The following is a 16,632-nucleotide window of genomic DNA, read 5'->3' on the forward strand; positions in this document are numbered from 1 at the left end:
ATTGGTTTAACTAAAATGTTTGCTAATCTTCTTCATATCCAAACACCACAAATCCAACAAAAAGAATCAGAAATTTTATATAAAAAAAGACTGTAATTTAAATTTGCATTTGATTTTGAATGTAATAAAAATTGATAAATCCAATTTCAGCTAAAGTTAGATACAACACATCTCATACAAAGAAACACACACACCACATCTCCGCACAATGGAAAAACTCTCTCAAAGAAACCTATCACTTCTCTTTCATTGTTCTTCAGTTTCTTTTTCTTTTCCTTTTCCCTTCTTTTCATTCTGACCTTCATCTTTTTCATCTTCACCTAAAGCTCTCTTCAACCTCTTAGAACAGCCATTCATAATCTCTTGAATTTCAATCATCAATCTCAATTGATCTCTTAATCCATCTTTAACAAAATCTGAATTTTCTTCTAATTGAAACTTTCTAGTGGGTAAAACTATTGAACTTGGATCAATCTTCAATCCTTCACTTGAAATCAATTGATTTAAGTTTCCAAGTTTTAAACTTTCAGGTACCTTGTAAGTTTCAGTATCAAATAATGGAATCAAACATGGTAATTCTTGATCCAACATTTTCGTTTCTAATCCTTTTCTTGCTTTATATTCTGATGTGGATGTGCTTGTTGAGGAGGAGGTTGATCGTGGTAATAGTGGATCAAATGAATTTGGCAAGTTGAGTGAGCTGGTCGAAAATGGATTAGACACTGGGATGCCAAGGGCTGTAGCAGCTCTAGGCGTGTTATTGGTAGGAGCTTGGCTATCAGCTTGCTCCGTCGGCAGACTACTGATATCTCCATCACCCAAAGAATCGACAGGTGAGATCGGTGGTGAAGGCCTCATTGTATTTGCGCTCTCAGGTGGTACTGGGCCAGACTGATAAGGATACTGATATCCAGTAGATCGAGGTACTTGGGCCGAACTAAGGGAATTAGACTGTACAAGCGAAGGCTGCTGTTCATGTAGAGGATTGACAACTGGAGAAATAGGAGCTGATGGTAAGGATTCATTGCGAGGTTGCATTTGTTGATGATATTGAAGTGGTTGGTTGAGTAAGATTTCTTGTCTTCGCGCCACTTCTGCTGCACCTGATTTATCTGCAAGCTTTTTCTTTTCGTAATCAGTTAGTGGGGTTTTTCGACCGAGGGTCGGTGCACTCATGTGATAAGGATATTCACCGAATGAACTAGTGCTATAGGTCGACGGCTGTGAAGGTAGTGAAGGTTGAGGTGTTGAGGGAAGAACTACAGGTGGCTCAGATGCAGGTGGTACAGCTCTTCTTGGGAGCGTATTAGGTGGGTTAGGGATTTCGAATGAGAGTAAGGGGTTGGGAGGCAGAGGGCCAGAGCTGCCCGCTAGCTGGTTCTGTTGCATCGGCGGTCTCATCGCTTGTATACTGCTGGCAGAATACTCAGTAAGCCTCAGATCCGGCGTCAGATAACCCATGGTATCTAACGGATTGACTAACCGTTGTTGGATTTCACGGGCCCGGTTCGCAGCCTCCTGCCTCGAAACAAGATGTCCGGGCCGAGGCCCTGTTCCGGTACCGAGGGGCTGAGGTAGTCCACCTTGAGCAGGTGGAACTTGAGGCTGACCGAATGCACCTGCTGCAGGAAGTTGTGGAGCTGCAGCATGTACTGGAGGAGCAATGGGTTGACTTTGAAGAACAGGTCGTCGGCTAGAAGAAGATGCAGTATAAGTGCCAAGACCAACAAAGTATAGATGCATTAGACAATTGTGGCGGGAAGGAAAGGTGACGACAAAGCAAGTCAAAGGGTCCAAAGACCACATACCAAGTCGGACAAGTTTGCTGACGCTCCAGCCAACTTCGAAGGCAATGGAAATGAAAGACGTGACCACAAGGAAGTTTTTTAGGAGTATCGTTGGGTCCACCGCCTGCGCCAGCATTCTGAGCTTCGTTAGCTGGTCTTGCCGCATCTGCACGAAATTCCATATCTTCACGACATATAATACACGTTTTGTCAATCAAAGCATCCATTTCTTCTTGTGTAGCGTTTGGATAGCGTTCATTCATGTTTCGGGTAGCTTGTCTAAACCTCATCAAGTTATTACACTTGGTTATAAACGACCTTGCAGTGTAATACACATCCCGAATCACGTTGATCGGTAAACCGTAAAAAGTGAGGGTCAGAGAGAGGAATCCGATGTAAGTGAGTAGTTTGAGAAAATCAGTGCCCAATTCGATGTAGAACACATAAGTTGATTTTTCCTCCCAGTGTTCCTGGGCACGGTATTGACCATAAGAGTTGATTAGATATTTGGCTATAATCGATAGACATGTGACAGACATGATGATGTACTAAGAACACATTTCATCAGATATTGATTATTGACCAGTCAATAAATGTGAGTTTGATGTGACTTACCTCCATCTCAAACATCAAAATCACACTTGCTCCTTCAGAAAGAATAGATTCAGTTGCATAGGCAATGAGCAATAGATCGGTAATCCATATAAGTGACAATACACTAATCATTCGAGCGTGAAATAATCGTCCGGGTGGAGTGGGAGATTGATCCATCTGAATGAAACAGAATGGGTTTGAGAGTCAGTGAGGTGAAATCAAAGAATCAAGAATAGTGACTGAATAAGGAAGAATTAGTAGGTTACCCATTCGACTCGATCCGATGCCAACCAGTGGAAACATTTGACAAAGATCAAACTAATGAATAAGACGACAAATGTTGTATCAAACTCATCCCGAAACATCGCCAAGGCAAGTAGAGTCTCAGTGACGGTGAACCATAGTCGATCATGCAATCTTCCTATTTCGATTGACCTCAGGTTTCCGAAGAAGATTGATTGAAGGACCTTTGAAAGGATGACGGTACAGAAGATTCCAAAGTTACAAAGGATCTGGTATACGACATAAACTGATTTAAGCCAATGATCAATCAAGGATAGAAATCTATTCAACAGCTTACCATCATACATGCATTGCTCTTACTCAAGTAAACAGATGCACTATAAAAGTTGGATCTCTGTCTGAAGGCTGACAAGATAGCCGAAGTGGCGAAAAGGGTTGAAGCAGCTCCATAGACGGCCAATCGCATAGCTAAGGACGTTCAGAATATGAACTGTTGAGCTTGATGATGAGATGATATTTATATTTCGATTGGATGTTTGATGATGTTGCTGTTGACCTTGGCGAATGAGGTTTAATAATGAGGTTTGAAGGTGTTTGATGGTGAAGATGATGAATGGAAATTGCTCAGAGTCTACATACAAATTCATCAATTACATGTCTCAAAGTCACATAGTTGACACGTCGATACTTATAACTTCGATCGTTATGCTACAACTTAAAGCCTTGAGCATCAGTTGGTGTCAAAAGCAAAGGATCAAGAGAGCCCTTTCTGATCAGTCAATTCGATTTTAAAAATCCAAAAAACGGATGCCAAGTACATTTTACCAGAAGTTGTTAACATGTCTCGATATTTGCATTTTCGAAAAAAAGACTTGAGCAATCCGCATCAAGATCAAAACTAAGTCAACTTATCAAGCCTTCTTCCACTCATAAATCGATGAATAGATATTCTCTCAGAACTTATTATATTGGTGTTTTTCAAAAGAATCAGGGCCCAACACTTTGGATTTATGTTCTTTGACTTTGCTCAACTTTTACCGTGTAGTGAGTAAATACTATGTACAATTTCGCAAAAAGTGACTCTGTACTTTCAGAGGTGAGTGTGAGAAATCACGAACCAGAGTCTAACATGAGTTAAGAAGTATGCAGTGTAGAGTTGATGATTTGTGGCAACGGTTATGATGCAGATTCGAAAGAACTATGCAAAGGAATCAAAATTGCAAGTTTGGCGAGAAAGTTGATTGACTGAGAAAAGGAAAAGATTCAAGTCCATAGAACAAAGCAATTTCAAATTTCTACGCTGCCAAGAAACACCTCGTCACTCGGGTGGATAGATCCGAGTTGTTTTCCTCTTTGCAGTGTGCGCCCTTACCACCGGTGACCCTTAGTTTTGTACCCTCGGAGACTAGTCGGAGTACACCTGCCCGAGAAATGACTCCAAGCTCTGGCATCTAGCCTTGGCCCTTGTTCAAACGGAAAACCCTCAACAAAACCGGCTGAGGGCATATCCCTTGCGAGGCATCTAGGTTTACATTCGAGAGCATCTCGGATCTTCAACTCCGATGGATCTTGATTGTTGATTTTTTTACGCATTGCTTAATGCTCCTTGCCTCAATTCTGAAGAGAAGTCAAGCCGGTTTTGTGGAGGCAGTGCGAAGGGATATCTAGTCTAGCTTACGAACAACTTACCTCAGCAACGTCCCACGCTCACTCCTGGCGAGTGCATAGTCGAGTTTGTACCTGGTGTGAAATGACTTTATCGTGTGTTCCTTCGGAAAATTTGAGATCGGAGCAGCGATGCAACAATTTCAATGAGTGACTTTCTGCCAAGAGGTGCTGACAGGATTTGAACATGAATCTTTGACTCAAAGCCAACTTCCAAGCGCTGACTCTTGAACTTTTACGTGAACTGTTCTGTCATGACCACATGAACGCGACTGATTCATAAGGTCACACTTGAGAGGGTTTCTCACGGAACTAGCAATTACCACACGGTTGCAAGGTCTTGGCAGTCTCGGACGCGTATGTTATGTTTTGACTAAAGACGACAAACAACAAGGGGGTGCTGGAGTGACGAGCACCGGCCGTACGCACTCAGCTCGAGTATATAAGGAGAGGTCTGGGAGGGCGGTTTGTTTCTCCAGACCATCACATCGTCCATCAACCACAAGCTCACTCACAAAACTCAGTATCTTAGATCTATCTACCACGTTCCAAAAACCATCATAACCTTTTTACCAAAATGCAATTCGGTCTCAAGTTCTTCACTCTGCTTGCTCTTGTTGCGCTTGTTGGCTCTACTGTAGGACAACGTGAGTCACCACTGAAGCTTTCTTTTGAGATTGCCCGGCTGACTCTTTTGTTTTTTCTTCTCTAGCTGTGGCCAATGCGGAAGGTAAGGTTGCATAGATTTGAATGTCGACTCTTGATCATTTACTAATCTCTTTCTCCGTAGCTGCTGGTGAAACTCTCTTGGTAAAACGATGGAACCAATGGAACACAGCCTGGGGCCGAAATGTGTTTCTCCGAAATCAACACTGGGCAGTGGGCACTCAAGCAATCCCATGGGCACTCGGGTTGATAAACAAACAACCTGTCGGTTGGCACAATGGGGGGTGGTACAGTGTACCCCTAAACGTGTTCCCCAATGGTGTGCTGCCTACGAACCCCGTTCTCCCAAACTTCGGTTCCTTCATTAACAGCGGCCCCCCAGCCGGCTGGTTCTAAACCACGCGTTTAATAACCCTTCCTTTCACATAGGTCGAAAACTGTGAGTATCTTGCTTGAATTCGAATGACGGGTAAATACTGACATGGAAATTTGTTCCAACAGTATGTCATGCTTCGCGTCCATCTGTTCTGAGCTTATATCCTCTGGATCTTCAGCTCGCAATATGAACATTTTCTCTTCATTTTCTTCTGGTTTTGTTATTCAAGCCTTTATCGATTCCTGTCATTGATTCACGATCCCGTTCACATTGTCGCTTCTTTATGTACTGAATCCTTACGGTCGTCTGTTGAATGTTTTTTACTTGTTCTATTGTGTTGTTCACGTGTCTTCAGCCATCAATCAGATATCATTGTGCTGTATTGCCATACAAGTCACTAAGTAACCGTGAGTGTTGAGAGGTTGCTCAGCTGTGAGTATGTTTTAGCATCTTTTGCAAAACCTCACTTGTGTCGGTCAATCGCTTCATATTTAACATGTTGAATATGTCTTTGCATTTTGTGGCGCATAACGAACTCTTCATTATGCTGGATAAGATACCGCACGTGCCACAGCATTCATCATTTCAAGATGAAATGAATTGATTGAATCTTAATGCTCGGGATCGACTCAGAGAGAAGTAGTTTGATATTTTCTAAGTTAGCCATCAAACCGAGTTTACCAATTTATTAAAAATGGTGAAGATGTTACGATTGAGTTTAAGGTCCAGCCTTTAGCAGATGAACATCAATCACTAAGCAGTGAAATACAAATAGAATCAAAACTTCATTCTTAATTTTCATAATAACGGTCAACAACAAGCATCATCATCAACAAAAACAACAGATAATATTCTCACAATACGCTTACAATGATTCCTTCTGGTCAATACCTTTTGATCTCATTCATTCAAATGATCCAGAAGTTATGCAACTGATTTTGTTTTAACCATGTATTCAGATTTTTCAAAAATTGAAGTTAAGAATAAGTTGATGGAAATCGATGGGGACGAATTGTAAACTATCTTTCTTCTTGTTCCTTGAATATGGTGGTCATCATCAGAACATAAGGCAATCCAATGATGAAGGAATCAAAAGTTGCGGCAACGGCAAGTCGATTCATGAAAACTTTCACGAACCTCATGTGGGTTTCGTTTGGGCTAATCTCGCCTTCGGAGCCTCAGGTCACCCCGGGCTATTGTTGGGTTGGATAAAATCTCGGACTGGTTTCAACTTGTGAAGATCGTCCTGAGATTGAGGATTTACCCAGGTCTCAGAGCTTAGTAGGATTCTTTTCAAAACTTGCTCTTGCTTGTGACGAGATACTCATTTCAGCTCTCCATTTAGAAACTTTCTCTCGCTCTCAGCCTCAATAAATATATATGTCTCATATGGCAGTATAGGAACTACATCTCGTACACTCCGTAATGTGATACTCGAGTGCGCTCCTGAAGAAACTAATGGATTGGTTCCTTTTGACGACGCAATTCAAATTGAGATCTTAGCATGCTACAAATGACCCCCCATATGAATTTGTACGTCCCGAAATGGTTGGTGATGATCGAATTTTTTAATTTGCTGCGTACTAATCAAAAATTACCCAACGAAGCTCCCCCACTCAGATCGAGCTCTTTGTGTATCACATTACCTCGAGTCTATTCATCTGAACGGCCTTACCCACCACCTTCACCTCAACCTTCAGCTATTTGAAGGAATGACTCTTGCTTAGCTAGAAGAGCATTCAAAAATCAAAACTTCCTATTTGAGCATTGTTTTCAAAATCTACAGCAAAAACTTCAAGGTCTCAAAAGCTTATTGCATCATCTTACAAGCACTCGATATCTTTTTCTCATCCAAACAATCTAGATCTACTCATTACTCGCGAAGCAAAGACTTACTCGCATCACCACCTTGGAATGGAAATACAGTAATGTTATTCAATTCAATTGGTCAAACTTGGTTAGAACAATCCCAACAGAATGAACTCCAAGAAACTTGCACTTCAATCTCATCAGTTTATTAGTTGGTGTTGATTTGGGAAGTTTGGTATCATTTACTTTCACTCCTTTAATCAGATCATCAACTTCTCATCTCACAACTTACTCATCACCTAATTTGTTCACAGATCAAGAGAAAAGCTTTGTTGGAATCAGTCATTTGATTCCAAAACTTACAAGATCATTCAATAGTTTTATTAATCCAATTTTCAGGTTTTGTTGTTCTTTTTTTGAGGAAACCCCGATTGATCAAATACCACTCACTTCATTTATCAACATCAACATCAACGCTTCACTTCACTTCACTTAACTTCATTTCCAACACAAGAATATTGAAGATGGAAAATATAGATAACACCACTTCAGCAACTAATGTGAGTAAACTTCCTCAAATCTCATCAATACATATCATACAAACTCTTATTTCTCCAAGAAGATTGATCCTTTTCAAGTGCTTGATCACTTGACTCAACTGTTTTGATTGCTTTTCTCTGAATCAGGACAGTAAACAAGAACCTAAATTACACTTTGAAACCTTGGTTGAAGTTGATTTATATAAGTTCTTGATTGTTCTGTCTCTGCATGTCTTCAACCTCCAACTGCACACTGAAATCCATCTCAACTCAGTCTCTCTGCTCAATCTGCTGTGGCTGATTCTCCCAAGTATGGTATGGTTATTAAGATCCACAAAGCTTGGACTGGTAATTTTCTTGGTAATTATGGTGTAGATGGACATCATTTGAAGAAGAACCGTTTACCTTATATCAATCCTCTCAAGTTCTTTGCTGCTATCCCTGTCATGAATGGTACCATCTTTGAAGCAGTCTTGAGTGAAAATGACTACAAGGTTATTCAAAGAGATTCACCTCTATATCTCTGGTTAAGCACTTTCATCTCTTTTGACTAACCTGCACTTTATCCTTGGACTCATTCAATTGTTTTACCTTTACTCTAGCTCTACCAGTCTTGGTATCTGCATGTTACTACTCCTCTCAGGTTGATGGTTGATTGCACCATTGTGGGATGCAGACAGTTCCTCATGCCAAACTATGGATTTAACATAAACATACACTCAAGCCATTGATCTCTTGGGCTAGACTTGAAATAATTCGATGCGGATTTTAATCTACGCAATAGAGCATAAGAATAACCTGGACAGACAGGTGTAAGTACGGAGCTCTATGAAAAGACTCGAATAGATGTAAGGAGACTGGCGGAAGAATTCAACGCCTTCCCTGGACAGACAGGTGTAAGTACGGAGCTCTATGAAAAGACTCGAATAGATGTAAGGAGACTGGCGGAAGAATTCAACGCCCTACCTGCGGATGAGCAGGAGTACAAAAAAGGACGGAAAGACTATTTGAGACGTGATGAGCACACAACCAGATAAACAGTGATAAAGTTAGGGGAAGTGAAAATACGTACTCTTGAGCTATCTTTTCCTAACGGTGAGGAAGGAAGAGAGAGCTCGAGAGAGAGAGCGTATATGTGGAAAAGTTCAACACACAAATAATCATACTAGAAGAATTCAGCAAGGGGTATGAAACAACTTCATAGTTGAACGCGCACAGGAAATAAAGGAACTATTCTCAAAGAGGAAAGACACGCTCCATTCAGACACATAGACCATCTCACATTCCAACCACCATCCTGATTCGGAGAATCCAGTTCAATCCAGATTACCTTACTCCTTTGCTTTGAAACCATCCCTCATTCTCTGATCACATCATGTACACACTCCCTTCCAACTACCAGAACTCGAATTGTTACACACACACATATGTCTTGATTGTGAAGGACTTGAAAATGATGCATATCCTTTCTACCACAACAAGACTGACTTGTGCAATGCTTATCCAACCATGTTGAGTTAGTTAACCTGTCCTGGCAATTGCTGCCCTTCAATAGGGTTAATTTAAAGTTTTTAATTGTTCTATCTCTCAATTTGATTTAAAACCAATAGAAATCATGACTCCAATTTTCAATCTGCCTTTGATAGCCTCTTTTTGTTTTCAATATATATACTGAGACCAAAACCCATGAAGAAGAAGAAAAAGTCGTTCTGAAACCGTCAGTCTTTCTCTTTTCTCTCTTTGTGATAGACTTTATATGGGCTTATTAGCATTTTGAATTTCTGATTTTGAACTACAGTTGAGCCAAACTTTTCAAATTAGATGAAGACACTGGGGAATGACGGATCCACTTTGGCCAAGAATACCAATGCTACACCTGCTCATGGAGTGCAAAAAGGGAATTCACATTTTTATCTCATCACTTTATCACTTGGTGTTGATTTGGAAAACTTGCTTCCATTTGATTTCACTCCTTTGATTAGATCATGAACTCTTCATTTCTCAGCTTACTAATTACCTAATTTTTCAATATGTCACTTTTTGTTTGCTCAATTTTGAATTAGATTGAGAACAAGATAGACCATGCCCGTCAGATGATCATTTCTAATGAGTTGAATGTGAAAAAGGATAAAGGTCTTGAAGAGAGGGAAAAGAGACTTTAGGATAACTTGCAAAAGATTTGAGCCAGTAACTAAATCTAACACAATCAATACAAGCCAAGTCCACAGCATAAGGTGCTAATACCAGCATAAAAAGCAATCAAGAATTGGTGAACTTCTGGGAAGCCAGATTGAGTAACTTCAAAGGAAAACATTTTGATGAAAAATTGTTATTCAAAGAGGATGATATTGAATCAAAGGTCCAATTATTACAACTATCACCTCTCTTCCTGATTGATCACCACTTGATGAGCAAAAACAAAGTTTACCCCACATGCACTACTCAATTAACTCCTTCAACTGGTTGCATCACATGTTGTCAGAATTTATTGTGTAATAAGAACTGAAGTGGCAATGTGTTATAAGCAACTGTTGTATTTGGTATAATATCATTTACCGCTCATCTGGTTTGACTGAACATAATCAACTTTGGTTTAGCTGTCAACCAGAGGAGTTTTTGCAGAGCAAAAACTCCCAACATTGACAATTAAATTTAATAAGAAAACTACATATTACAACTCTCTCACTCTAGTATCAAGAGTGTAAATAAAATCTATATCTTTTTGCCATCAAAGGCCCGAGAAAACAAATAATACCCTTGAATGACGAAATAACAAAACAGCATTGAAAAGCAGTAAGTATGACAACCAAAGATAGGGTCTAACAGGAAAAAACCCTGACTAGCCAAAGAACGATAAGAGGGGTTTGGTCAAGGGTCCTCCTCTCTACGAACCAGAATAGAAACTAGACCAGCTAAAAAACGAAAGGGTCTTTTTCAGATTTAACTACGCTTTAACGAATCTACGATAAAAGGCAACCTGTTCAGAGAAAACGAAGAGGATCATTCCCATATTCTTACCTTACAAATTTAGACTAAAATCTATTACTTTTTCTAAAAAACCTTTTACTCTCGAAACCTTCAAGCTTTTTCCTTTGTTAGATTTCTATATCAGTAGAACTCTTGCTTTTAAAAAACTCTTCTTCGTTTCGAAAACATCTCTTCATTTCTATTATCTTTTCTTATCATCGAAAGCGTTAAAGATCGTTAAGCGCAGCTTATTCGACTAAAGTCTTTCTAAATTTCCCCTTTTGATTTTATCGATAAATCAACGAGCACTGAAGTGCGGCCTGAAGTTAAAAGTCTTATTAAAAGCATTTTACTTTGGAAGACGTTCGAGTGTTCAGCACCTCGATCATTAACTGGCAGCGGTATATATCCCGCACCAAAGACATTTATAGAAACCAACTATAAATCTTCATTATCAATTTACTAAGAAATCGAAAACCAAGCTTTAGGATTTAAAAGTAAAACTCCTAGAAGCCTACATTTAGTAAGTACTATTCACCTGATCTACAGCCCTTTTTAGACTCAGGCTGACATTAGCAGTCATCACCATGTCTGTATTCATGTGACACGTTGACTTGCACACACAAAAGACTTTTGATAGAAACTTGCAAGAGCTTCAAAAGAGGTCTTGGGGCTTTGACTTTATTGGGTGGGTTTTTGAAACTCGGGCCATTGAGTTCCAACAAAGTTTGTGTGCATAAAGGTGATCCACAAGTATGAGCTTGAGACATGTTCTTCCATATTTTTTTGGAGACTCTCTGTGGGTGCACGTCAACGTCCTACAGGGATACAGTCATGGTGCATACTGTTGGAATTGTGTACCTGATGATTATACTCCTGTGTGTCTTCATATGAGCATTGACTCAATGATAATTGATTCCATATATGTTCTACCACAACTATCAGACCATGAAATAGGATAATAGTACAACTTCAGAGAAACTCCAAAACCCAATAAGAATATGGCACAAGCTAGAAATTGTTATACTCTGATGTGAAGATGGGCAGCAGTTTAAGATTGTTAAGGCACTTAGGTTGAGGGCAGGGGATATTTTCATGTGGAACACAAGTTATGCAGCACCCATTCTTCAGAAGAACAACTCTCTAGTGCATGTTTATTTCCATATATGCACACTAATACTGAGAGTAAAACTTCAATTCTCATGTAGTGGCATCCCAGACAACAAGTATCACACCACCATTTGGTCAGTGGTGGATGCCGACAGTGCCCATGTGCTGAAGAAATTGTGTTATGTCATTGTTCTATGCTATGACATCATATCTGGACCCAAGCTTGAGATGACGGATCAGTAGGTGTGCAAATAAAAACTTGGTATTCATGGAACTGTAGCCAAATACAGGATTGAGCTATAGGTGTATTATGTACTATCCCTGCTATAATTCTTGCTGTGCTAATAGGTCAATTGTACAGCTTAGATGTCTTGACCTCCTTAATGACTATCTCTGAAAATTTGATCATCAAATATATAAAGGAGTGCATTAATATTTACATCACTCATCCTACTCAGTCGTAATTGATTTATCATGTTAGTAAGAGATTATTGTGATCAAGCATATTATATATCACTGCTTAGCCAGCATATGTCAATATTGCAAATCACCATTCTGGAAATTTGCATTCTCAAATACAGCATTAAACTATCTGGCCAGCATATCAAAAAATCAATTTAATTGTTGAGCCTTCATCTATGTCAATTGCAGCCAATGACATCAACTCCTTGATTCACTATACATAAATAATCTATTTTCCAAGCAGTGATTTGAACTCAAACAAACAGATTCAGCTTCACCCGACTCCCACACCAAATGAGGTTAAGTGTTCCATCCTTTTGCAGCCACTGTGAACATTGATTGTTCAACACAATTTGGAAATCAAAAACCCAATGCCACAAAGCAACTATTGATTGGCAAATATTACTGCACAATCAAATCTCCATGATAACTTGACAGTTATTTATTGAAGTAAAAGCCGCCCTGAATTCACCTACACACATAGCAACAATACAACAACTGGAAAAATGAAACTGCCTGAATTGAGGTTAACATTTGGTGATCCCAAGAGATACTGAAGCCAGGATTCTCATGGATTCTCCATGTAGGCCTCGACATCTGCAAACAGGTCACAAAGCTAAAAGACTCTGCTTCACCCAATTTACTGTATATAAGGCTGCAACTGATTTTGTGAAACAGGGTCTCTTACTGTGCACCACAGGTCCAAGTGACATTATACCTTCAAAAAAGTTTCAGCTTGAAATGAAGTAGGGATAAAATCCTATGATTGTTGCATTATGTGAAATTTTGTGAAGATAAGAGTGTGGTGCCCACTGCTAAATGGCTATACTTCTCTAACACCGTGGGCAAAACAATGTTGCATACAGGTGCTGTGACAGTCTGTTGCTGGCCGCAGTGACTGCGCATGACTACAGGAATGCCACAGACTGTCGCAACACTGTTTTGAAACAGGCTTATGCCCATGGTGTAAACACTGCCAGCATTAAAGAGGTTCATTGATAAGTATTAGCACTAGGATGGGAACATTTTTGAGAGTAGAATGGGTCATGAAACCATCTTGCAGTGGCCATCTGATCAGAAAGCACATGTTACATATGTGCAACCATCTGAGTGAATACTCAGCTATCATCTACATATAGCTCTGCTCAGTTACCTGCTCATCTGGTTGAGAAATTCACATGTAATATGTTCTGTAACTTTGTCACAATTGCAACAAACAGCCCAAAAAATTGACTACATATATCCCAATGGCTACTGAGGAAATACTTATGAAGATGTTTAGCAGTAACAAATGGGGAATTTGGTTCCTGGGACCCATATTCCCACCCGGGAATCTCTTTAATGCTGGCAGTGAAAGACTGACAGGTAAACTGGTTGCAGTGGTATATTTTGTGAGATTAGAACAATGAGAGATGATAGCTACAAGATTTCACAGCTGTTCCTTGATTGGTTGCTTCTCTTTAAAACTTTTTTTGACATTTTCATCACATTTTGCATTTTTCTTTCTTTTTGAATTAAGTCCCAGTAGGTCTTGAACACAGTCTAAAGTACTCAGATAGGCTCTTGGATTGTTGTACAATCTATCTTTGTGAGGTTTGAGTTATTTTGGTTGCTTGAGATCTGTTAAACTTCTTGGTACTGTCACTGAATAACTTAGAAGGCTAATGCTCTACGGAAATCTTAGGTATTATTGGGGCTAACATCAATAATTCATTGTTACAAGCACTTTTGTGGCACTAAAATGCTCCCACGGAATATTCAAGAACTGTAGGAGGTATCCCTGACACAAGAGCAGATGGTTACAAAAAAAAATAATGTGCAATTTGTTGAAAATGTTAAACAAGTTTAAAAAAGTTGTAAGTGAAGCAACCAATCAAGGAACGGCTGAAGTAGTGACAAAGTATTGTAAAAAAGTTAGAATACTTAATATCTTTCAAGTCAAAAAAGAACCATATATTCAAAGACAGTGAAAAATGAGTATCTGTCAATTAGACAAAGTGATACTTGTTGTACTCCGATATTGACACTTTTAGGAGATTGGGGGCTGGGGGTTAGGCTTGGGGCATAGAGATTTTGACCCCACTCAAAGGTTATGTGTCATTACCTCTGCTTCAAGTCATCATCATTCCTCCCAATCCTGGATCTCACCACAATTAGAGCTCACAAGCAGTGTGGCCTACATACCCTGCCGTGCAGCATTCCATTGCTGTTGCTTGCTGCCAGCAGCAACAATCTAACAGCCTTTCCTAATTCACCAACCTACTTTTAGTTGCCTTGACTGTGCAATATACATGGTCTGGTGCTGTGTTACTCAGAATGGATAAAGTGATTTTCATTAGGTTAAGAAATACATTATGCTGCATTCGCATCAACCGTCCACTGATGATGCTACCCTGCTTGAGCCATCTGTGAACAAACATAGGATCTACCTCCTATCTGGATTGAGTTGAGTTGAGCCCATATCATGGCTGTAGTGCCCGCCGCCCAATTTGGCCAGTTCCCATTGACAAGACAAATGGAATCCAACAAGATTTACAAATGCAAACAGAATCAACAAATTATTTATGGGGCAGAAGACGTTTACACCAACTCATTTACACCAAATGTTTTGGTGTAAAAAACTTCTGGTGTAAGAATCATATCAAACCCCCCTGATGTTTAATTTTACACATGGTACTTATATTGTGTGTAATTATGTAAGGTGGTGTGTAATTATTCTACATTGTATCTTTTACACCAGTTGATCCAGTGTAAGGAAATCCGGTGCAAAAGTCCAGGTCTTGTGTATTTGTATTTTTACACTGTATCTCTTACACCAACTCATTTTTTCAAATTTGAATGAATTTCGATGATTCACAAAGAAGCATTAATACCAAAAGAAACAAAACAAATAACTACCACAACAAAAGATTGAGAAGCGCAAAAATAAATAAATAAATAAATAAATAAATAAGGATTATGAATAGTGAAGGGAAACAAAAAAGAAAAATGATACCAGGCAAGAGAGATAGATAAATAAAAAAAGAATACCAAGACATAGAAATAAACCAAAAATATTTCAACAAGAGACATGAAATTTGAAATAAATACAAAGGAAATTAACAAGAGCCAAGGAAATTGATCTTTAAAATGAATCAATAGAGGAAGAATAGAACATGACAGAACATGTATACCATATCTCCAACTTCTTCACAGAGGTGCACTTCTTGGCCGCTGCAGCCTTGCACTTGGCTTAAGCTTCAATAGGATCTAACAGTTTCTTTGGTGGATTCTTTTGGCCTTCTGAGCAAGGAATGCATCAGCAAATTTTAACAGCAGATAGACCTGAATTTTGAACTCACTAGGTTTGGCCTTTTTGGTCTCCACAGGTTCTTTGTCTTCTGGTTCCACTTTGCAATAGAAAGAAAAAAAAGTCCTTTAGTGAATGTAAAAATAAGCAAAACAAAATTTAAAACTCACATTTGTGTCACCATTGCTATGCTGCAAGGACATCTAGATCTTTCAGTGGTCCATCACATAAATCATAATTGTCTTCAGATGTAACAGAATGAAAATCAGGTACGAGGGAGACTTTTATCTTAATCTTTGGATTTGATGATGTACTGAGTTGACTAGATTGACTACCCATATGGGTTTCACACTGGCTGGCAATGTGAGTTGAAGTTGTATTTAAGAAAACAAACACATTTCACAGAATGTGATTTCTGGACATTCAAGAACACACTTTGTCACAAAAGAGTGCTTAAGTGAATGTGCCCTTACTAATTTGATAAGTATTTTACTGGCCTTCTTTTGAAAATAGCTAAATAAACCACAAAAACATTCAAAAGATTCAAGATACCAACATTGATTTTTTAAACCATGATCAACATTGTGAGGTTGCCTTTCTGAAACACAACATACAATCTCAACACATTATCTGACCTTATAAGATCATTTAAATACAGAAAACCAACTGTTAGGTTGAAACTCCATTCACAATATCAGAGTTTGTAAATCAATTTAATCTTTGTTTGATGAACCCATGTTGCATGTCAAAACCAGACACAGCTTGAATTTGTGATACACACTAAAGATGATTATGAAATACCTGTGAGTTATCAGGTAATCAGCTCTATGAAGCTGAGGAGCTGATCGAACAGAATGAAAACAATACCTGTGAGTTATCAGGTAATCAGCTCTATGAAGCTGAGGAGCTGATCGAACAGAATGAAAACAATCTAATGGTAAAGAAGATTGTGAACAAAAAGATGTTTGAGTTCGATTTCAATAATCATCAACTAAATAAGAATATAACCTACACCTGTGAGTTATCAGGTAATCAGCTCTATGAAGCTGAGGAGCTGATCGAACAGAATGAAAACAATCTAATGGTAAAGAAGATTGTGAACAAAAAGATGTTTGAGTTCGATAA

General features: G+C 39.0%; 2 protein-coding genes across 2 annotated transcripts; one reads left to right on the forward strand and one right to left on the reverse strand.

Moving 5' to 3' along the window:
• Positions 1 to 246: 246 nt before the first annotated feature.
• On the reverse strand, positions 247 to 3,090 carry MELLADRAFT_93052 (uncharacterized protein; the record flags this gene model as incomplete). The annotated part of the gene is made up of 6 exons (XM_007415960.1): positions 247 to 1,411; positions 1,484 to 1,693; positions 1,809 to 2,335; positions 2,403 to 2,558; positions 2,648 to 2,893; positions 2,962 to 3,090. The coding sequence occupies 6 exons, from the start codon at positions 3,088 to 3,090 to the stop codon at positions 247 to 249; spliced, it is 2,433 nt and encodes an 810-aa protein (XP_007416022.1).
• A 1,776-nt stretch (positions 3,091 to 4,866) lies between these two features.
• On the forward strand, positions 4,867 to 5,351 carry MELLADRAFT_67604 (uncharacterized protein; the record flags this gene model as incomplete). The annotated part of the gene is made up of 3 exons (XM_007415929.1): positions 4,867 to 4,936; positions 5,002 to 5,019; positions 5,080 to 5,351. 3 exons carry the CDS (start codon positions 4,867 to 4,869, stop codon positions 5,349 to 5,351), a joined length of 360 nt encoding a protein of 119 aa, XP_007415991.1.
• Positions 5,352 to 16,632: the final 11,281 nt, after the last annotated feature.

This window comes from Melampsora larici-populina (genome assembly GCF_000204055.1).
Source record: "Melampsora larici-populina 98AG31 unplaced genomic scaffold MELLAscaffold_55, whole genome shotgun sequence".
In the NCBI taxonomy this organism is placed as follows: Eukaryota; Fungi; Basidiomycota; class Pucciniomycetes; order Pucciniales; family Melampsoraceae; genus Melampsora; species Melampsora laricis-populina.